Source organism: Pezoporus wallicus, unplaced genomic scaffold (genome assembly GCF_028554395.1).
Source record: "Pezoporus wallicus isolate ANWC-B61680 ecotype Strahan unplaced genomic scaffold, APGP_CSIRO_Pwel_v1 contig_7178, whole genome shotgun sequence".
In the NCBI taxonomy this organism is placed as follows: domain Eukaryota; kingdom Metazoa; phylum Chordata; class Aves; order Psittaciformes; family Psittacidae; genus Pezoporus; species Pezoporus wallicus.
In genome coordinates, this window is record NW_026636884.1 from 55,888 (window position 1) to 78,503 (window position 22,616).

At 40.3% G+C, this 22,616-nt stretch overlaps 1 protein-coding gene across 1 annotated transcript; it reads right to left on the reverse strand.

The window, feature by feature from the left end:
• Nucleotides 1–588: 588 nt before the first annotated feature.
• SPARCL1 (SPARC like 1) lies at nt 589–18,254 on the reverse strand. Its single transcript, XM_057401996.1, has 11 exons — nt 17,947–18,254; nt 12,667–12,784; nt 12,485–12,538; nt 8,584–9,750; nt 7,437–7,506; nt 6,682–6,800; nt 5,977–6,097; nt 5,047–5,183; nt 3,171–3,319; nt 2,126–2,274; nt 589–727 (listed from the first exon to the last, which is right to left on the reverse strand). Exons 2-11 carry the CDS (start codon nt 12,718–12,720, stop codon nt 699–701), a joined length of 2,049 nt encoding a protein of 682 aa, XP_057257979.1. The 5' UTR covers nt 12,721–12,784; nt 17,947–18,254; the 3' UTR covers nt 589–698.
• Nucleotides 18,255–22,616: the final 4,362 nt, after the last annotated feature.

Below are 22,616 nucleotides of genomic sequence, written 5' to 3' on the forward strand. Positions count from 1 at the left end.
TTGACGCGCATCAACATGCTCATGCAATTAGCTTTTTACACAGTTTGTCAGCTGTTTGGCATTGGTATTATTACTGTTGCATTTCAGGAGGTGGGGGAAGAAGTATTGGAAAAGCTCTGGCTTTTCTTCATGCATTTTAGGAATTACAGTTTTAGGACTGGTGTTATATATGATGTACCCTCTAGTTTCTTCACTTGCCTTAAATCTAAAACGAAATTTCCATTGAACTGTTGCCTTGATAACCTTTCTTTGACAAAGTTCTGACAAAACCCATGTTATCTAGGTAGACTTTTATTTGAGGCTTCTATGCAGAATGTTAAACTGATGATACAGTAAATAAAGGAAACAAGTCCTGTTTCAAGTTAACTTTCTTAAGTGTACAGTTAAATCCACATCCTAGCACTCTACTGAAGGGTTTTATGAACAGCTCAGTCATCAGCTTAGTACTATTTATTGGTTCAGAGAGATCATGAGTACATACGGGGGAATGCTTAGTTATCTATGAACCACTTGGAGTAGTTAATTTTTTTTTCTGCTGTTACTGAATATAATACTTTACTGCCTTGGGTTAGATAAGAATGCAGTGAACCTTATGCCACCTGTGTCTTGAAAACTCTGAAGCTGTTAATTACCGAAAGAAATGGAATTCACCTATTTCACCAGTTTTAGTGCAGCACTTGGACTCTATTCAGCCAGGCTCAGAACAGGAGATTTTCATTTATGTCTTCTGCAACAAAGAAGAAAACTTTAGTAACATTTGATGCCAAAGACACATTTTTATGCTGTATCACTATCAAAAAAAGGATACACTAAAGTTTCAGAGGGCTCATGTAGGGGAATGCTATCCCTAACAAAAATCCAAATATGCTTGCTGCTATCATATCCAGGAGACATCCATTTAGACCCTTCTAGATAGGTGCTTTTTTGTTTCTAGTGTTAGGTCTCCTTGATCTCTTTGTAAGACAAGAATCCCTTCCACCCCACTCTTCACAAATAACTGACCCTAAACCCCTCTTTGGATGAACAATCATTGGCATAGTACATGCATATTATGATTAACTCCTCACAGCTTACTTCCATGTGTGATTTGTGACTGGTAAATTGTTATCAGAAGACTTGGAAAAATTCTGGGGAGAGTGAAGGCTCTGCATGTCTGGCTGGGATCAGCTTCCACTTAAAAGCAGGGAGTTGATAGTAGGATTTTGAACACATTACTTCAGTCTGCACGTTTCACCAAAGGCCTTCTGTCACATAGCTAGGATTAACCTGTGCTACTGCTACCCTTGCTGAATGACTGGCAGTATTGTTCAGCTGTCACTCAGGGTTAGATCAGAAGACAGTGGATTACAAAAGAATGTACTACATTAAATGTAGGTATGTAAATCTCAAATTGTTATCTTGCCAGCTTCAGTTCAGCTGCTGCTTAATTCTAGAGACATCACCAGCACAGTGGTATCTAGCTTTTCACTTTGCTAGAGAAGTCTGGATGTGGATTGAGCTGAACCAAACATGCATAAGTGTATTTGGGATTCAGAAACTGACACTGCCTCTGCCTAAGCCTACTGATGCGTGCAGTCTGGTGGGCACCATCTGCAGCTGACAGATGAGGTGAAATAGATGGTTTGGCCTTCAACTGTTGTGTGATGACAGCATTTGTGTTGTATATAGCAATCTAGAAGTGAGCATAGTTACTTGATCAGTGAGAGATCTCTGTAGTTTTCTCTGCTTGGCTTGAGATCTTTAAAGGCATTTTCAAACAGTATGTTTTGATCACTCATTTAAAACACATGCTCACTTTGCCTTTCCTTTGGCACCAAGGAGTAAAATAGAGTGTTCTAAGAGACAGACATGTGGAGCATACAGGTTCCGACATCACACAGGAATTATTTGATATTTAATACAAACTGCTTCCCAAATTTTTCCTCATGGAAAATATGATTTTTTTTCCTATCTGTATAGCAATTCAGAACCTTGAACCTCTTGCAGTCTTGCTACTGTTCCAGTTGCCTCTGTGCACAACAGCCATGAGCCTCTGGCTACAATCCCATATGTTGTGGTCTGAAAATGTGTCTAGTATTGATGGGAACATTTTGTCCTATACATCTGTCTGTTCTTCTAGGTTTACCTTCCTTAATCCCAAAGCAGTGGCACCATTCCTTCAAAGCAATGAGTTTATCACGGTCTCCATCACACTCTTGGAAGAAACGGGTTATGCAGTGTTCCATGGGAACAAGGGAGGCTCTCAAAGGCGCGAGCTCTGAGTGTGTTAATAATCTGAAAGAAAGAGCAGGTATGTAGAGCTGTATTTCATTAATAAATCATCAGCATCATCAAAGATGATCTAAGCTGCTAGAAGATGACTGGTGGCTTTGACACAAGTGCTCTGGTGGATTTTGTTGTGCTGCTTCCGTAGTGAATCTGTCCCAGGTCATTACAATGCTGTTCTATACCTGATGTTAAACTAAAATGTTTTTACTGCAATTTGTTTGCTAACATGTTTTTTTTAGAAGAAGTTGTGGAGTTTTGCTGTTAGTCTTCAGGAGATCAGCTTGCAAAGGTGCTTAGCTATGTTCTAAGACAGTAGGTGTGATCAGCATGAGGTACTGGGACCCTGCAGCCTGGAAACATGAATTCTGGCAGTGAGTAGCATGACTAAAAGCCTGAAATCTGAATCACTTTCTCAGAAGCTGAGGGCTTCTTCTGAACTGTGACACTGGTGCTGTCTTACCATATGTGTTCCTTAAACTGTGAGACTTCCGTGGCATTATTTGAAAGCTATGGGTATACCACTAGTGAATTCTTGCTGACAGGCCTCTGCCCTTTGTACTTAGCCTGTTGCTCTTAGCTTCAGTAATAACAGAATCTTGTGAGCCTTGTTTTCTTTCAGGATCAGGGTATTAGTAGCTATGAAGACACTATAGACCCTAAGGTGTAATGTATAATGATTATGAAAGGCAAGAGGGTACCACATTCTGACCTAAGACATGGCTTCAGCAAAACAATGAGGGAGGTTCTGTGTTAGATGAATGCCTCCTTAAAAAGAGGGAGATATGGACTTCTATCAGCTGAGGGACTGGTCCTGCAGATAGAGAATCCTTTGAGTAGTTTAGAAAAGTGAAACAGCCTGAACTTCAGCAGCAAATCTGAACCACAGAGATCTTTTTTTTTACCTGTCAACAGGGTGCTGATCAAGCTGATGGAACTGCCAGTGCACAGGATACACATACATGTGATAATTTTTCTCAAAGTCGTGCAGGAGCAGCTCAACAGCGTGGTTGCCAGCTGTGAGGCGCTTGTCATTCTCATAGATCTTTTTGACCTGAACACAACAGAGAAATCGGTGGGGTTTTTTATTTAAGGGTGAAGATCTGTCCTGAAGAGAACTATCCAGCAAGGAGGTGGTTTGGAGAAATGAAACGTGATAAAATACCACAGAGGAAATAGGGTTTAGTGTTTGTGACTATACACGACATGAAAAGCTTACCTCAGGTAATTTTTGTTGCTCTCCGTGTCAGCTTTTGTAGTTAAGTAGAAAGGAAGTGAAATTCCTGTGGTCTAATTGTCAGACTCGGCTAAGCAGGGCAGTAGCCTCAGGTTGGTAGGAGATGAAACAAATTTTACCAGTTCTTGATCTTCTGTTCTGAGGCAAGCAACTCAGCTTTTGGCATGAAATAAGCCTTTCAGAAATCATCTTATTTGTACCATTTAGTATGAGATGTTCTGAGTAGGTCAGCGTCTCTCTTGATAACTGTGTAAGTAGTCTTTGGTGTTACTCAAGCCTATTTTATATAAAATTGCTGTGACCTACTGCATGCATATCCTACGCTGGACTTAGAGCAGCTCAGGTCTTGGTGTAAATTAAACTATTTCTAACACTTACAGCTTTTTAGGCAGTTATGACATCTATATCTTCAAAACCAAACTACTGTCAATTCACTTGACATAAATAATTCTCTTTAAAACAAACAAACAAAAGCACAATGGTAATAGATGCTTACTCTATTTTAAGCCAGTGTAGCATGATGCTACAGATCTACTGGATGGTAGAGGGCATCTCTTTTCTCTTAAAACTGAATGTCAGAATTGTGTAATTTTATAGTCCTTAAATGTCATGGTGTAGATGGTGTGGCTGGATTAAATAGTGCAAATGATACCCTTAACTGTTGAGTTTATTTTCAGGTATTTTGTATTGATGGCCAAGTACAAGGTATGTCTCAAGAACAGAAGAGGAGCTACTTTTGGTCAGTTCAGCACAGGGATTCCCTGTCCCATGAGGCTCCCCTGAACTCTCTGTTGTAGTTCTGTCTTGAACCCCTCCTGTGTGACTGCCCAGTCTCCTAAGATACTTGAGCAGTTTCCTTCCTGGTGAGCCTAAGTCCTTCCTTCCTTACTTACTTTGGAATACCTATGCATTGTCGGCAGACTTTGTCCCCTACCTTCCTTTTCCAGGTTACTTAACAAAAGCTGAATGGCACAATTCCTTTCAACTCGTGGGACTCCACGTGTGAGCTCTTGGCTGGCTGTTCCCTCTTATTCTGCATTTTAATTAGTTAGCTATCCATACCTAGCTCTATCTTCTGGCTGCTTGGTTTCCTCAAGTCCTTTGGAAAATGGCACTGACTGCATGAATTGAGTCATTCTTATCTATGTATTGGTTGATCTTTCCAAGAGATCTGTCACAAAGAACGTACCTGAACAGAAGCTGTTTGGTGTCTTCTCAAGCGAGCAGTGTTTATCTAGATATGCGCTAATTCTGACTTTTCTGCCTCTTGTCTGTAGACGCTGACTTCAAAGTAATATAATTGGGTTTCATTTGCTTGGACAAAAGGAGCATTCATAGCAGAAATGTGTCTCAGCTTAAATGCATGTTGAGGGCACGTATTTTGCAACTTTTTAATCTAATTGAGTCTAAATTGCCTTGACCAGAAAGGGAATGCTCATAGGAAATGGGGGAACTCATAGAAATGGGAGAAAATGTGAAATCACTTTTTTCACATTGTTAGTCCAGCTCTAACAATGTTACTGCATTTGAAAAGGATTGCTGACCTTATTCCTTTGCTTTTCAGTTAGAAATCCAGAAGTATCCAGATCCCGTTCATAATATTGCATAAGGATGTTTTTGAGCCAGTCTCGCATCCGGAGGGGGAACTGATCCACTTCATAGTCAGTACAGTGTGGGATGTCTGTGGCAAACAGGAAAGCTTTTGTTAACAAGTGATCTGTTAAGTCCCCATTCAGGCATTTCTGAGCCAAGTTAGATTTGATTCTCACTAGCAAACTTCCAGTTAAGCTTAAAACTGGTGGAGCTGTTAATGCATAAATTTGGGAAAGCAACCTATGGGTTCAGTTATAAATCTACAATTCTTTGGAGCACATGCTTAACCAGTTGTGGATACCACAACTTTTTATATATCTGTAGAGCTTCTGAGCAGAGATGTGCAGTGAAACTCTCATTAGCCAGTTGTGTGAAAGCAAAGATCTTGACAGAAAAGGAATAGTAAGGCTGAGAGTGCACTTTCCTCCCAGGGTATGCAGCAGTTGAACAACTTGGAAATCAGTTCTGGATTTTAGATCCTGGCTTCTGCATCTGGCATCTAAGTAGTTTTAGGATGTTTTGTTGTTTTTTGGGGGACCTGAGATTATAATTTTTTAACTGTCTGTAAATATTGGTTTTCTGGTTGAGATATTAAAAAACACCTTCAGATGCTATAGCAATGGGAGCATGTAAGACAGTGCAGCGGGAAGACAGGGTTGTCAACAAATCAGTCTAAGCAAAAGTGGGACGTCTTTAATACCCTTAATTACAGAAAAGGTGACATTTTAGACGTGTTTAAGGTTTGAAGGTCTTAATTAGCAGATAAATGATGCAGAAGGGGGAGAGCGGAGGAAGAAAGCAGGTAAGTTATGGCTAGCTGGTAGTTAAGACTGCTGGCTCTTTATACCTAGGTGAATTTTTCACAGTAAAACAAGCCTTACATTTGCAGGAGCCCAAATAGTCCAGGTGCAGCTGACGTCCCATTTTTGTCCCTTCAAGTTGACATTTGGTGCCAAAGAGTTGACATATGCCATCATAAGTCTTATTATCTGTACCACAAACCTAGAGGAGGAGTGAAAAAACAAACCCGCCCCACCACCACCACTGTTGAGAAAAATTCTGGTCACTCATACAGGCATTGCAATAATACAAGTATTGTTAACCTATGGGGTAGCAGCTGGAAATACGTGTGATCAGAAGTATTGAAAACTGTAGTTGTTAGATGCCTACATAAGGATTAGTTGTCTGTACTTACCCTGTTTTGACACACTTGGAATTTATTTTTGTGTGTTAGTAATATACTTTCTTAGGTAGTACAGGATTACTGCACTAGACATGTGTAGCGTTCTGTATATGCTCTAAAATACCAGATAAATAGAACGTATAGTGACAGGGGAATCTATGATCACTGAGAGACTAAGTGAAGCAAATCACTTTAGGTACTAATAAGCTACGTGTTTTCCTATTATACTCAAGCTATAATCAGTGAGTTTGGGTACTTCATGCTTTTACAATTACTGGAATCACCCAGACCCACTGCATGCTTTTTAGGGCAGAACTATTCTAAATAATAGCAGGAGAATGTGTTATCTTTTAAACATTTTAGTTGTTTTTTCCCCATGCTGTGCACTGAATGAAATACTTACATGCTCATAGTCTTTTGTGGAAGGGCAAGCAGTAGGATCTTGGCAAATACAGCTGAGTTTCCCTTGTTTGTCCACATGGCACACTTTACCTCTTTTGCAGTGGAAGTTCCTACATGGGTCTGGAGTTCATAGCAAGAGGGAGTTAGAAGGAACAGGATGAAACCAAACATTTCTGTCAGGTACTACTGACAGTCAAAGCAAAATACAGCCAAATATTCACCAAGAAGTCAGGTGTTTTATAAAGTTTGTTAAAATGCAACTGATCTTGTATTGAATAAAGCAAGCCAAACTTTAATAAGAATTATTTTTTCTTGGTGAGACTGTGAACAGTCCCAAGTTTGATGGGGAAATACATTTCTCAGAAAAAGCAATTTTGTCTGTAACAACTGACATTCACTTCTGGCTTCCTTTGAAACGTATCTGTCCTTGCCGAATCTGGTACTAGCACTTGTCCCACTCCAAGCTGAATTCAAGCTACTGTTCTGAAACTGAATATTTTCAGTGCAAAATAATTCTCACTCCTGTATAACTGACACAAAAATTTGTGCGCTGTCTACAAATGATTTTCACAAACAAATGAGTAAATCCAAGGCTGTATGGAAGGGATTCTCTCGTAACATAACTGCGATGCAGGATTACGCGCAATTCAATCATGTGAAATCGTGTGCTGCCAAAGGCAGAAAAGAAATGCAGACCAGCAGATTCCCCAGCTGCAGAGAGTTAGCAGTTACATGATGGCTCTGCTTGTGGCTTACCCAGGAAAGCCTCCTCAGTCCTGTTGCTTGCACTTTCCATCTTGCCATAGGAACCACGTGTAGACTTAACCTGTGCAGTCACAGAGACATAAGCAGAAGTTGTGGTAAACCATGGGAAGAAAAAAATACTTGGACATTCTTTTTTTCCTCAGGAACAAATAGAAAGCTGACTGAAGCACTGTTTGCTCTGCTTGCAGCAGAAAGGGGTTGCTATGCAAAATGTGCGAGAAGTGCATAAAGCCTCTGGTGGTATTAAGGTACTCTGTTATTTGGAGTGTGGTGGGGGAAGTAGGGGTGGACAGGAAAAAACAGGAGCTTAGGTCCTTATTTAACAGCAATAGAAAAACTCATTCCTTTCCTATTGAAGAACACCTTGATAATCCACTGGTTATCTACTTGCTGATGGGTGTATGGGAGATCTGGGTGCAGCATCTTTCTTTGTCTGAAGCGACAAAGCCCACATCATTCATCTTGTGCAAGTGCTCTAGCCACAGTAATTATTCCAGGAACTCTAGCCCTGCATTTCCTAGTCACAGAATCGGGGAATGGTTTGGGTTGGAGAAGACCTTAAAGCTCATCCAGTTCCAACCCCCCTGTCATGGGCAGGGACACCTTCCACTAGACGAGGTCCCTCAAAGCCCCATCCAGCCTGGCCTTGAACACTGCCAGGGATGGGGCAGCCACAGCTTCTCTGGGCATCCTGTGCCAGTGTCTCACCACCTTCATAGTGAAGAATTTCTTCCTAATACCTAACTTAAATCTCTCCTCTTTCAGTTTAAAGCCATTATCCCTTGTTCTGTCACTACATGTTCTTGTAGATGGCTTGAGACTGAGTTCCAGGTTTTATATCTGTGTATCCATACTTATTTGTATCTTTTGTCATACAGCCCATCAGGTCTGGAGCTTTTACATGAGCTGTGGTCGCTTCCTTTCTGGTACAATTCATCTGAATGTTACATGTGAAGTGATGTGGTATGAGCCTGTTGAATAGTGAATTAGAGGAGAGATGATACTTCTGTATATCAATTATTACACCTGCTTTTATCCAAGATATCATTTCAATCATCAGGAATATAAATTTGGGACTCACAATGTCATTCCCCCCTCCTTCTTGTAGTACTCAAACTTTATTTTAAAGAGAATTTACCTTATCTTCCCTTTCCATTGAATTCATGCTCTGAACAGAGCTAGTAATTTCTAGTTGCTGGTTGCTGTCAGAATTAGGTGGTGCATAATCATAATCATCTTGTTCAGAATTAATAAGGTCTTTAATCTTGACATCCTTGTAATCCTCAGTCTCTCTAAAAACTGCGGTGTTATCTTTAGTGGTTTCTTCCCTTTCGTGCTCCGTACTGGTGCTCTCCTGCTCATTACTGTGGATTCTCTCCTCTTCCTCATAGGCTGCTGCTTTCCAGGTATTGCTGAGATATTCCTCACTATCAACATCACCACTGTCATGACCATCATCGTCAACATTACCGTCTTCTATATCTTGTCTGTTCACTACTGTGTTGTGATCACTCTGATAGTTTACTTGAATATCGTCTTTCTTCTCTTGGCTTTGCCATTTGTCATCCTGATTTTCATTGCGTGGTTTTTGAGAGAGGATTTCTTCTTTATAGGGCCTTTTCTGGCCCTTCTTCCTCTCTTCTTCCTCTAGGTCAAATTTCTCACCATGTCTTTTGGCCGTCTGGATTGGTTGACTGGAATCTCTCAGGCTTTCATCAGATTGCATACTGTTTTCATTTTGCTGTATTTTGTGTTGGTTACCTTGATTTGTCTGGTAGCCTTTGTAATTTGTATCTATGTAATCGGTTTCTTCACCCCATTCCTCTTCCTCCTCTTCCACATGTTCTTCATCACTTTCACTGTTTTTTTCAGACAGGCCAACTGTATTTTTATTATATTTCCATGTGTTATGCTCATGATCAAGACTGAGAGCATCCATTGGATTTTCTGCATTGCCCAGAACATGTGGTTTAGCTGTATTGCTGTGTTTCTCTTGCCTCCTGAACTGGTAATGCTCAGAGCTGGACTGTTGTCTGCTGCTGCTTCCAGAGTCACTGTCCTGCTTATTGGAAGCCAAACCTGGTTTATTGTGCATCACAAGGAAATTGATGCTTTTTAGGGCATTTTTCACTTGATGCTCACTACCAGTTCTTCCTTGTTTTCTAGTACTCTGGAGCTCACCTATGTGCTCAGCATCTGGTACCGATACTTCTGGATTTAGGCTTTTGAAGCTGGGCACCAAATCACTGTTGTCAGCATGCCCTGTGATCTCTTCCTTTGAGGCTTCAAGGTGAGTATCTTCAGCCTTTAAACAAACAAATAAAAACCAAGTAAATTAATAAATCTTGGAATTTATTTAAGTCAGTGCTATTTCATTTTTGCCTTGTATTGCAAAGCATGACACTGACTGTATTCCTTATAAAAGCTCCTTTTAAGCTAGCCCAGAGCATGAAATTCACAGCTGATGTCACTTCTATTTCTCAGCAAATTTGGTTATCTGTCCCTTCTTTGATTGATGGAGTTTCTAAAGGGGTCTCTGCAACTCTGTTTAAGATCCCATAGAAGATAGATGCATATGGATGTCTTGTGAGATCTCAAAATGCTTACTAATGTAGTAATTTAGTGTCATAACTTCAGGCACTTCCAGGCTGCTGTAAATATCAGTTACCCCAGAGAAATAGGATGTGATGCTAGTCTTTCTGCACAAATAAATAGGAAAAGAGCATGAGGGGGAGAGACCACCTTGCACAAGGTGTCATGGTAGCAATTCCTGAGGAGTGCACTGCATCTTAACTATTAATCAGTGTATTAAGCTACTTTGAGCCTGATACATATTTGCTTCCTAGTTGAATTCTTTGGGAACTATTGTATTTGATGGCAACTAATGCATTGTAAACTTGCTAAGCTCATTTATACATGCTGTCAAGCCAATGGCACAACTAGTAACTTCAGTGAAAAAGGTTCAAATGCTAAGGGAAAAAACGGGTATTAAAATGACTCATAGCTCTTGCTGCAGCAATTGGCTTTCTACTATTAGCATTACAGCAGCTGCTGGGTGAGTATAGGCACTTCCAATAGCAACAATACCAGATGTATTTCTGACTAACGTGGATATTTACTGTTGCTTGTTGCTTGCTACAGTATGGCATCTGGTGCTGATATTCATTAAAGCTTTGAGAGGGGGAATGTCTTATTTATGAAGATGAGACCTTCCCAGTACCCAGGTTGCTGGAATAGCATCTCCTTTACTGTGGGCAGAGTCATGACTGCTTGGAAATGAACACTAACAAATTATTACAGAAATATTATAAATTGTAGGGTTAGACACATTAATATGGCCTTTGGCAGATGGTTGTATCCTGTTTCCTAATGTGAAGGTGGTATCTCAGTGTGTTACAATTTTGTGTTTGCAATGTGTATTCACTGTCATTTCCCACTCTAAATTTTCAGGGAAAGATTTATATTTGCTCAGATCTAACAGAAATTCAGTGAAGAGCTTTTCCAGATTAAATGCACATTTCTTGAAGACCTGAGAAAAAGTGATCTGTGTGTTACCAAGCATCTCAAGCTGATGTGAAAACACTTGAAAATTAAGTTTCAAGATCAGTTTTTGGTCTTCTTACATGTGTTTTGTAACTGCTGCTATATGAGTTTACATGAGTTTGGGGCACTGCTTCATATAACTTTTACATGTCTTTAAATTTAAGCAAAACCCAGTCTTCTGTGAAGGGCTTCCAGTTCTATAGAATTAGAAACTTTATGGCCAAACGGTCCTTAAGATTGTCTATTGTGTGTGTCTGTATGTATAGCAGAAGTTTGACGAAGATGTGGCTCATGTCTTGACAGGAAGCCTCATTATGTGCCACAGCCTCAAAGCAGAGCTGTGCCTAGATGTGACTTTCAGCTGCCAGTTTTTGTTAGACCTCTGTCCCCAGGGTATAATAAACGTTTAGAGCTCGATTACCTGTGAAGATACTTGAGTTTTAATAGGATGGTAAATTTCAATCAATCTATCTGTAATTAGCTACTGTTAGGGGACAGCTGGCCTTTGATAGATGTTTCGTATTGGAACTGATGATTTGTTTGGTTTTGCAATGTTTTATTTTGATGCAGGTGTCTGATGTCTGAGTGGTTTCTGGGACGCAGCTGTAGGCCACACACTAGTGTATGCTTCTTAATTTGTTCTGCTGAATACTTCATTAAGGAAAGTGAATTTTTGTTTTTTTTTAAATGCAGAGCATCATCTGGATTGACATGCAATGCATCTGGAAAGCTTCCCAGAGTGGGATATAATTGATAATTAAAGAAAAAGGTGAACATGGGAGTTGGAATTTTGCTTTTCTTACTACAGAGCATGCTCTGAATATTGTTGTTCCAAAACATTCATTGGCTTGGAGTCAAGGTCCATTGTGTCTGAACCACAAATGCTCACTAGAATGGTGCAATAAAAAGGAATTTTAATTTGAGTCAACCATGAATGAAAAAGCTCTGTCATTAGGATGCATATATGGGATGGGGCTGCTGAAGTCATCTTTCTCAATACCATCAGGGCTGTGTATCTGGCTTGTCAGCCACAGTGTACTTTTCCAAGATGAGCTGTACCCAATGCTCTGTGTTGTGAATAATTTAAATTAAGGTAGATAAAATTACATGTTTGAGACTGCATTTGATCACTTGGTGTGATAAAGAGAGGATCATGTCCTCCTTGTTCACTGAAGCAGTGATAACCACAAGTTCAACTGCCAGTGGAGCTCATAGTTTGTACAAATGTGGGTGCAATGATTATATGTGAGGATTCATTAAAGGTAACTTTTTCAAATTAGTGAAACTTCTGTTGTGAGCTTTAGATTTTGTCCTATTCTGTTTCCAACTATGTAATATGTGAGACATGAGTTGCTTGGTGCTCATTCATGAGATGAGGGCCCTACATTTTTTTTTTGCCTAAAATTTGCCATCACTCCATATGTACTAATGTGTTTTATATATTTGAGATTCGTTATATAGGCTGCCCCTTAATGTTTAAAGAACAAGAGGAGTACCTTTTCTAGAGTCTTCTGTCCATGGTTTCTGAGTTTGTAGTTTAAGGGATGGCTCTACAATAGACAAATATATTCATTATCTGCACTTAAGTAAGAATTTTGTATAAGTCAATGGGATAACATAGAATATTCACAGAATGGGAAATTAACTGCCTAGTAATAATAGCGTGATGAAGACTTACTGGAATAGCAAAAGCTGGTCCTACAAGACAAATGAAGAGAGCTACAGCCTTCATGCTTTTCAGATCTCGTAGAGGACAATAGTTAATGGTACAGTGGTAGGGTTTACAGGTTTCCTTTCTGCAAATAACATAAGAAGAAATAAAGTTAGGATTTAGGTATAATGGTCTATAAATGACTGGTGGAGGTAATGTAGTGGCCACATTAACTTGCTTAATCTGAAGACCTGCAGAATTTCCACTCGGTGTTCAGTTGTGTGTAAACTCAGGTATTAGACCAGCCTATCTAAAGGATACGTTGGTCGTAGTCCTCTTACAGGGCTTAAGCTGTATGCTGTGTTCACAAACTCTAGTGATGTTACTGAAAGCCAGAGTTATGAATGTACACAGATTCAGCCCTGTAAATCCTTATGTACCCTTCTCAGAAGCTACTTTGTGAAAAATGTCCCTTTTATTTACTTCTGAGACAATACCTTTTTGTGGCTTCTCTGTGGCCAAGGTGTCTCCTGGCTGCTCTCCTTTGTGGCTGCGGTAGTCACAACTGAGTGGTGAAGTCCTGCTCAGCAGGTCTCAAAGCCCAGAAGTGCTGTCCAAGCTGCTGGATGGATGGGTGCTGTCCTACTTTGGAAGCAACAAAACCAACTCTGCTGTATGGCAGTGTGCAAGACTACTGGCTGGAAGAACGTGCAATGGTGCAATGCACTAGGAATTTCCTCAGTCTATGCTATTATCCTCATGTGAGTGAAAAACAAGCACCTCATTTTTATCTTGGATGTTACCAGTAAATTTTCTCTTCTCTTGCAGTGCACATGAACTGAAAGAATCTATGGCTGTAGCTGTATGACTGAGAAAAGCAAAAATAAGTCTTATTGTTTCTGTCCCCTGCCCCCCTCCCCTTTTGTTTTTAACTGTATTGCTTTCTTATTCTTTGTAATTTCCTCCTGTTCTTTTTTTCTGTATTCAAATGTAATCGGTAGGATTTTCACTCTGTTTGTGTTTCTTCTCTCATTCTAGTGCCTGCGCTTCCTTGGAAATTGTATTCTCAGTCTTCATGCCCCACCTTTGCCCACTGAAATATTTTCACTTTCCGCATACCATATGTCCTTGTTCATTGCTTCCGCCTTTCCTAATGAAATGGGTATTACTGTGTCCTTACTTGAAGAACATTGTATGTTTTGCTGGTTAAACTCCCTGGCGTATGAAGAAGCTGGCAGTGGTTTCAGCCAGTTAGGCCAACCTTATTCAAACACAGGAGGCTCAAAGTATGGTTTTAAAATGTTTTTTCTTGGGGAGGGCAAGGAACTCTAAGCCCCAGAAGGAGAATTCCAGGGGAGCTTGTGTGTGTGGGAGCCAGACTGCTGAAGCAAGAAGCAAGGACTTTAAACATTACATTAATTTGTGGTGTAGAAGCTTGCAAAAGCATCCTGGCTACTGCTGTGCTTAGATTTGAAAGGTCCCTGTGTTATAGATGGTTTAATGTCAGTATCTTTTAGTTAATGAAGAGCAAAATACTTCATTAGTGGGGCATATGTGGTATGCAAACCATTATTCTTGCAGTTAACTGATGTAGTCCTCAAATTGTCTCTTATCTAATTATCTATTATCTCTTTGGCATCCACAATTAGTTGTTTAAGATGTTTTCAGAGGGAAAGACAGAATACAACAAAGCCATTAATGAGCATATGCAAAATGCCTCACTGGACTGTATATGGGCAGTCACTTCAGCTCAAGGCAAGTTTTGTTAGATTGAGGGTCATGCAGGCAACTTGCCAGAAATGCAGGGGCATAATCCCCATGGAAGGGACCTGCACTGGAACAGTTCATGAGGACTGCAGCCCATGGGATGGGCCCACATTGGAGAAGTTAATGAAGAACGTTCTCCTGTGGGAGAGAACCCAAGCTGGAGCAGGGGAAGAGTGTGAGGAGTCCTCCCGTGAGGAGGGAGGAGTGGTAGAGAGAGTAGGTGATGAACTGACCACAACCCCCATCCCCTGTCTGCTTGTGCCACTGGAAGAGAGGAGAGAAAACTGGAAGTAAAAAGTTGAGCACAGGAAGAAGGGAAGGGTGGGAGAAGGTGCTTTTAAGATTCGGGTTTATTTCTCATTATCCGACTCTGATTTGATTGGTAACTAATTTCCTAAAGTTGAGTCTGTTTTGCCCATGATGGTGATAGGTGAGTGATCTGTCCCTGTCCTTATCTTGACACACGAGCCTTTTGTTGTATTTTCTCTCTCCTGTCTCTCTAAAAGGGGAATGATAGAGTAAATTTAGTGGGCACTTGATGTCTAGTCAGGGTCAGCCCACCACACTATGCCCTCCACACCACTTTCAGGGTTAGAAAGAAGAGTATGTTTTGCCTGAAACTTGGAGAAGGCAAAAGCTAGGAGTTGTTTATTCCATTGCAGTGGATTCCTAGCAGGCGTAAAAGTAGCTCAGCTTAAAATAGCAGGAGAAGCAACCTGCTTGATGTGGATGTGATCATTTCTCTGAGTAAACTAACCCCTGAATGACCCTGTTTCAGAGGACAGTGCACAGATGCTGAGTTGAGATGGTTCTAAGAGGGCTCTGGTGAACTCAAGTCTTACTGAACATAGATACAGTGGGCCATGTTAGACAGTCTTCATGTACAGTCTGCCTCCTGAAGGCAGACTTCATGTATAGTGAAGTACATCCAGCTTGTGAGAGCTTCTGCCAGAACTTGAGTGGAGGTGCTTTATGAAGAGGAGTTGCCTCTCTGAGTATGGGCTACGTACAGCAACCCTGCATTGTCATCTCTATATGCATCTGAGGGCCTGGGGACAATGGCGAGTGTCAGTCCCAGCCTGTTATCAGGTAGGCAAACATCTGCAAATGATGAAGTTACTGAATGATTATCCATCTATGTGGTTTGCTGAACTTGCAAAAAGTAACATTTTTCCCTCCAGTAAGGAGAGCTGGAAACACAGCTCACAAATTCAATGTTAGTTTAGGTAAGTGCTTTTAAAAAAAGTCCCATTTAAAGATTCATGACTCTGTGTCTCCTCTTGGGAAACCAAAAGGTTAGAACTCATTGGGTCAAGTTTTCACTGAGATGACTGCTTGTGCCCCTCAGCCTTCAGCTGCGGAGACTACTGCGCAGGGTTTGTGTCACTCCTCACGGTTCTGCAGTTGCTGTTATCTTTGCTGAAACTCGAACACTGGGGATCAAAGAGATTACTTCCCTAACAGGATGACTGCACAAGGGCTACCATTCTAATAGTGTGTCAGCAGTCACTTGAAATACTTATCAGTGACATTATTTTTGTCTAGACGGCCTGGAGTACTGGTAGCTGGCATGTCTGCTAGTCTTGCCGATGCTCAGCTGTGCTTGATCACATGTATTTTATATAGCAGTCTAGCTCAGTCACTCAGGAATGTCACTGAGGTCTACTGCTTCTCGTTGCTCATAGCAGGGAGTCTGCATCTTTAATTGAAAATTAGAGAGAATTTCAGGAATAGGAGAGATGCCAAATGCAGTCTTCCCTGCTGCTTCTGTATTCTGTTTTCAGCATTGTTGTCAGCCACCAAGATAGCCAGCCTAATTCAACTGCAATCTAATAGGGTCTCTCACTTTTGGAAATGCCACCCAGAAATGATTAGCTTGCAAAGGCTGTACCTGAAAGTGACAAATGCCTTATGTTTAACAGAAGAAATCACATAGACTGACCTACTTTCAGTTCTAACTTTGGCAGAAAACTGCAGAGGCTTTTGTCATTAGACCTAACTCTAGAAGATGAAGCTGCCCAATCCCCTGCCATGTAATGCGATTTTTCTTTATTTATTTAATTTTAATTACCCCATTGAAACTTTCTGGACTGCACTAAATTGGATGTCTTGGAATTATTGCAAACAGTCTCTGCTCGGTGCTATGTCAAGCTTGTTAGCAAGAAAGGCTGATGCCCACAGCCTCAGTGATAAATGCTATGAAGATCTAGTCCTCATAGCCAGGTGATGATCACAGCATTAATACTCTGAGTGGATGGAGTTTGCGTGCAAGTATTTGTGTACAAGGGAAAATTAATGAGTGTGGAAATGGGGAATTCTCCGTGCAACATCTGTTCTTTCTATAACCAAGATGTACAAATGATACTCTAAAATTGTGACTGGTACAGTACATTCTTATATGTAGGTCTGTTTCAAAAGGTCTTGTGGGAGCATGTGTGTGCATACATGTTATTTATGTGTATAAGCTGGTTCATGGATGTACGTATATAAAAATAAAAGGCAGAGTTTGAGGCAGAAATCTGATCCGAGTACAAGAAGAGATTGTAATTAGAAAATAAATACCAAAGCATGAAACTACTCCACTCATTCTGTACCAGTAAATAGCTGCTAATGAATATTAATCCCTCTGATGCTACCAGTTTTACAGCTGCAAAACCTGAATGCACAAAACCCCAAAGCAAAGTATTTCAGGACATGTTAAAACAGTCTTAAAATAAATGAATCACATTAACTTAATATAATTGTTTGATTTGTTACTCCCTTCTGCTGTTTGATTTTATTTTCTACATCTTGAGATCAGAGGTTTTTTCAGATCTAGATGTTTTTCAGAGCCCTGTGTAGTTTAAATCCAGTTCAAGCCAAAAGAGCTGCTTTAATTTAATTAGAAAAAGGTTCAAAATGAGACCTCTTTAGTGGCCAGAAGTATTTTCTATATTTGATATCAATTGGTGGGCTTTGTCATATCCCAGAATCTGCATTTCTTTCCTGGATGCCCTGTTCAGTAGAGGTTTTTACCAGTTCTAACAACACTCTTTGTGAAAGGCTTCTTCAAAACCAGACGCAGTTTCTCTCCTCTCCATTATGGAAAAGAGAAGGATGAATCTGCTTTTTGTGGCTATGTTAATTCGATTGAGATTCCTGAATTGATATTACATGAGACTGTGGCAAGTGTTGGGAAAGCAGGTTTCACTGTGGCTTTCAGATGGATGGTTGTATGCTTCTGCACAAGGCAGGAATTTTGTTTGACTCTTGACCATCGCATAATGCTTTATAGCTTTGCAGAATCACAGGGAAAGTAATGGTCCCAGCAGTAAGATAAAGAATATGTCCCTCAACACAATAACCGTATAGTTGGTGTTTTATCTTATAAAGAACACTTCTTCCTGTTCTAGACGTAAATATCTGAAATTATTTATCCTTAAACAATGGTACTCTATGAAATAGAGTATTCAGCTATTTCACAGTAAGTGAAAGAAGCTTGCAGAGGGTTAGGTACAAGGCATTCTAAGGTTTTAATTGAAAATAAAGAAGAAACAGTACCATAGCAGTAGAGGAGGTGCTCCTTCTTGGTTAGCCACTGATGAACTGGAAATCCTTGAGCCCTGCAAAATCTTGCTGCTTTTCTTGTGATGAATTTTGGTGTCTGGTATGGAGTGTGTTGTGCTGTGAGCTTCAATGAAGGAAGATGATACTCTATGGGTCTTGGTAGAACTAGAGGAAACAGTCTCCTAGACTTCCATGGGATGAGGCAGGGGTAATGGGCTAGTGTGATCCTGCTGAATTAATTGAATCAGAGGGACCATTCAGTGTTCCCAGGCTCCAGGCCAGCAGAGCTCAGCCGTTGTGTCGGAAGGACGTATCTAGTCTTTTGTGGGGAGGGGAGCCAAAGGGAGCGGGTGCAATAGTTTCTGCTGCATTGGCTGGCCCCAGAAGAGCTGAACTAAGTGATCAGTTGAGGTGGTCATACTGTGGGCCTGAGGAAAAGTAAAGTACAGAGAATGCTGCCCTTGCCAGACTTTTCAGTGTTGTTTTGATGTACTGTACATGGAAGTGTAAGCCTCTAAAGAGGAAGAAGGTGAGAACTGAAGAGCCAAGCTCTAAACTAAAAATGTGAAAAATAGGATTGGTTGGTGTGTCTTGCATAAGTCTGAGGAGTTAGCTATTTTGAAGCTGTTGCCATGGCTGTGCTGCATGTTTGATAGTGATGGTGTAGAGCAAGTTGGTGTAAGTGTGAAAACTCCAAGTGATCCCTGCCTGCAGCAGATGCTTTGTGGCTCTTGGGTTTGCAATTATTCAGTAGTAATGAATTTAATCTTACTTTTTTATTTCCTATTTCATTATTCCATGAAATGCACCTCCCAAACTGGAAAATTTTCTGGGAGGTTCTCAGATCAGAAATAGGGGATCGGATGCACCGATGTAAGAACAGAGGCACTTCCAGTGGCATGTGCAGTAAAGTCAGCAGATAGGTCTCCAATATCCCATTCTGCCAGTATCATGTCTTACTAATGAGATTGCTTTGCATATTGTACTGACACAATTGTTAGAGATGTCAAAGTAAAATGAAATAAAGTGTGTGAATGGTAACAACAATAATGCAAATGCTGAAAAGTCCCTCATTTTAGATAATGTTTTAACATTTTATTTTAAGGCTGCAGTTTTAGTAGCTTGTACTCTGCTCATCCCCAAAGGCAATAGGCATTGGGAAGATGGTTAGATGAGATAAACAAGTTACAGTGTGAAGATTTACCATGTTTTGTGTGGCCAATAGTGAAGTGTATTGTTAATAAAATAATTAAAAGAAAAAAAGAGGCTGAAATCGCAGCTGAGCTCTCTCTCTGTAGACCAAGCACAAAACAAAACTGACAAAAACTTCATAAGAAATTCTTTAAATCCTTTCATCTTTTATCTCTGCTTCTTTGCCTGGAAACTAATTCATGCCTACTGGAGTTGAAATTGTGCTGGTCTGTCAGCCAGTCAGCGTCTGAAAGGAGCAGTGATATTTCAGAACTTCCTGTTTGTTTTTTCTTTTGTTGTGCATTACTAGAAGATGATTGGTTTTATCTATTCGAAACTTTGTGGAGTGCCAGGAGCATCCCTCTTTGTACTATCAGATTAGCTTTATTGGAGAATCAAAGATAAATGGATTTCTGTGATTTTTAAATATTCCAGGTATGGACAGAAGAAAGATATTCAGGTAGCTCAGCAGAAATTAGGACAAATGCACCACTGCTAATCTTACACTAGTAAAGTATTTAGCTCTTTTTCTCATAAGATTTTCAGATAATGGCTATTAACACTGCTTTGAAACTGTGAATTCATAAAAAAGGTGCCAGACTGCCAAGAGCTGTGCAAGAACTTGAACCTGAAATTTGTTGGGCTTGAAGGTTATTATTGTATTATTATATGTATATGATTTCTAAGCTTTGCCTGTTTCTGTGTTGAAACAACTTTCTTGGGGCTTATAGGATGGTAGGACAGGAAGTGTTTCGGTTTTGAGGATGTTGAAGAATTATACATTTTTTATCAGCTTTGTTGCATGTTTTTAAAATGTTTCATTGAATTAAAATTTCTGGGTTTGCCTTTGGGGACAAAATGCTTTGTCTAGGAAAAGATGCCTGGTTGTCTTCTGGGTGTCATCAGGCAACTTGAGCTTGTCTCAGAGCCATCAGTACTAGCAAGGAAGTCTGTAGCCGTTCCCACTGTGTCAGGTAGTATAACTTTTGGAAACCCTTTCATTTTATGCATTGATAGTTCTCTCACCAGAAAGAGGTGCTGTACCATCATGGTAAAGTATAGGAGTGAGGGGGAAGCCAAGTTGTTGCTGTGCAGGAAAACTACAACCTAGAAATTATTATTGTTGTGACTCATTAGATGATTCAGTTTGGAAGTAGAATAATTATATCCTGTCCTCACCTCTATTTTACTTGGGAGGAAGGACTTGAGCACTAGTGTGTTTGATAGCTAAATAACCTTTTAGTGAGGTATACGGCTGCGTCAATTGTGGCTTAACAATAGAAGGGCATGAATTCATTTAACACCAGTATTACGCCAGAGGTCCTGGATTGATCTTTGCTTTGTTTTCCATTTATGCTTGTGCTGTGCTTGGAGCCTGTGCGCTGGACACAAAAATATGGGACACATCTCAGCACCTGTGTCAGTGGAGAGACGCTTTCTTATTTTGTTAGACTTTGGCCTAAACCATGATTTAATGAGTTAAGACTAGATATTTTCACAAATTGCCTGATCCATGCATTGCAGTTAGCAGCGAATATGAGAGCTTCTGTCAACATGTGCTAGAGATGTATTGATATGTCGCTGTGATTGGTGCATCAGTGTGTCCCATTTTGGTTGTCTGCTATACTGTGCAATTATTGATGTACCTCACGTGAAATGCTGGTTCCGTTTTAGAATTGGCTCTTCAATTGCAGCTGTCGTGGTTTAAGCTGAACCCAGGACAGCAGCCTACTCTGTTAGGGTGAAGTCATGCATTTTCCAGCAGGAGGGTGGGAAAACTGGACATGCGGGGTTCTCCTTAAGAGTATTTTCAGGCAAAATGAGTGCTTCCTGGTGAATATTAGGAAGTCTAACCTGTAGTGAGGAGGAGTATGGCTATTGGAAGGAAAAAAATTGCATATAGAGGAAATCAAAAGGGAAAATACGCAGCAAACAACACAGAAAGATTAAACATGGAAGAAAGAAGACAAATGAGTACAGGGAGGTGAAAAAAAATTGATTTCTCAGTGTCTCACTGTGACAGCTGCTAAATGGACACTTGAAACAAAGCGTGAAGGAAAAGCTCTGAGAAGTTTGCATTGCATTTATTAATATGTCTGTCTTGCCTTGTATTCCCTGGCAGAGCAGGACTGTGGGCATGACTGACTGTGGGGAAGAGGAAGTTAGACTGAAAAGACATTTTTTTTTATTGAAGCCATCTGCACATCTACATGCTTGGCACAGCCATAGGCCTTCAGATCTCTGCCCACAAGAGAGTGGTGTTGAGCCGTCCACTTCCACACCAGGTACAAGGGTTCAATTTATGTTACTTTAAAATGTAAAGTCTGTTTTGACCTTGGTGCTAGTTCTCATTCACAAGTAAAATTTGACTGTTCCATCAAATATTCTTTACCCTGAAATGAAAAAATATAAGAAAATTGGATTTCAGGTGGGGCTTCTACAGTAGATGAAGAAACTGCATGTACACGGGCGGCTGTATCCGTGATACCCTGCTTACCTTAGGTGTCCCTGGTTTTTCTTTTACTGAAGGGGGAAAAAAAGAGCCACAAAACAAGAGACAGACACGAAATAGTCTAATTACAGCCAGAGCTGATCATGCAGTGCTGATGTGTGTGTGCCATGGCTTCCCAGATTGTTAGGTCTGCCAAATGGTGTTGATAGGGCTCTAAGCGCATCTGTGGTTGTCTGTTAGTTATTAAGTAACAGGTGATTAGGAAATTAAGGGAAATCTTTGCGTAACTTCCTTACCAAATGGTACACCTTAAGCCTCTCATGAGCCCGTGAAGTAGCCTTCATTTTGGATACCTATACAAATAGTTTAGATTCTCAAAAGACCACAGCCTGTAGCAGCTCCAACTGGAAATGTTGACAGCTACTGCTCATCCTTTCCTATTGGAAATAGTTGCTTGAGTTGGTGTGAAACATAAGGGCATTTTATGCAGAGTTTAGTTTTCTTGAGAGCTAGCCAGGTAGAAAAACTGGATGGAGACAGTGCTAGGAAAAGGAGGCAGCTGGTGCCTCTGACCAGCTGTGTTCCACCTCAGTTCAGTTGTGCTGCACCAAAGGAATAACAAAAGAGGTTTCCTGACCCTTACTCTTGAAGAGGCAGGAGAGTGTCTAGATATGTCAGTGTATTGCCAGTTGTGGCTCTTTAGGTATCTTATGACAGACATCTGACAGGAAACCTTGCCCAAGTATTTTGCTTGCATTGTTTTCTAAATTATCTACTGAAAATAAATCACTGATAATTATAGTGTTTATACAATATATATGTGTGTGTATATATGCATATATATTACATCCTCTGGACTAAGTAATAGTAGTACATTATTTCTTCCTTCTTTTTTACCTCAAAAGAAAGAAAACTTGACTGCCTTCAGAAGGCTCCTTGTTCTGAATTTGGACTGAAATATTTATACTATGAAAAATTGAATTTCAGCACAGCTTTTTTGACTCTAAAAGCTGCCCTTCTC

What these genes read in the sequence shown, in the direction of transcription:
- SPARCL1 (XM_057401996.1), bottom strand. Translation starts at nt 12,720, where the DNA reads ATGAAGGCTGTAGCTCTCTTCATTTGTCTTGTAGGACCAGCTTTTGCT. An exon ending in CCACAAAAGACTATGAGCAT is followed by an intron (nt 6,098 to 6,681) that starts GTAAGTATTTCA and finishes CTCCTCCTCTAG; the next exon opens with GTTTGTGGTACAGATAATAA. An exon ending in GATCAGCACCCTGTTGACAG is followed by an intron (nt 2,275 to 3,170) that starts GTAAAAAAAAAG and finishes TCTTTCTTTCAG; the next exon opens with ATTATTAACACACTCAGAGC.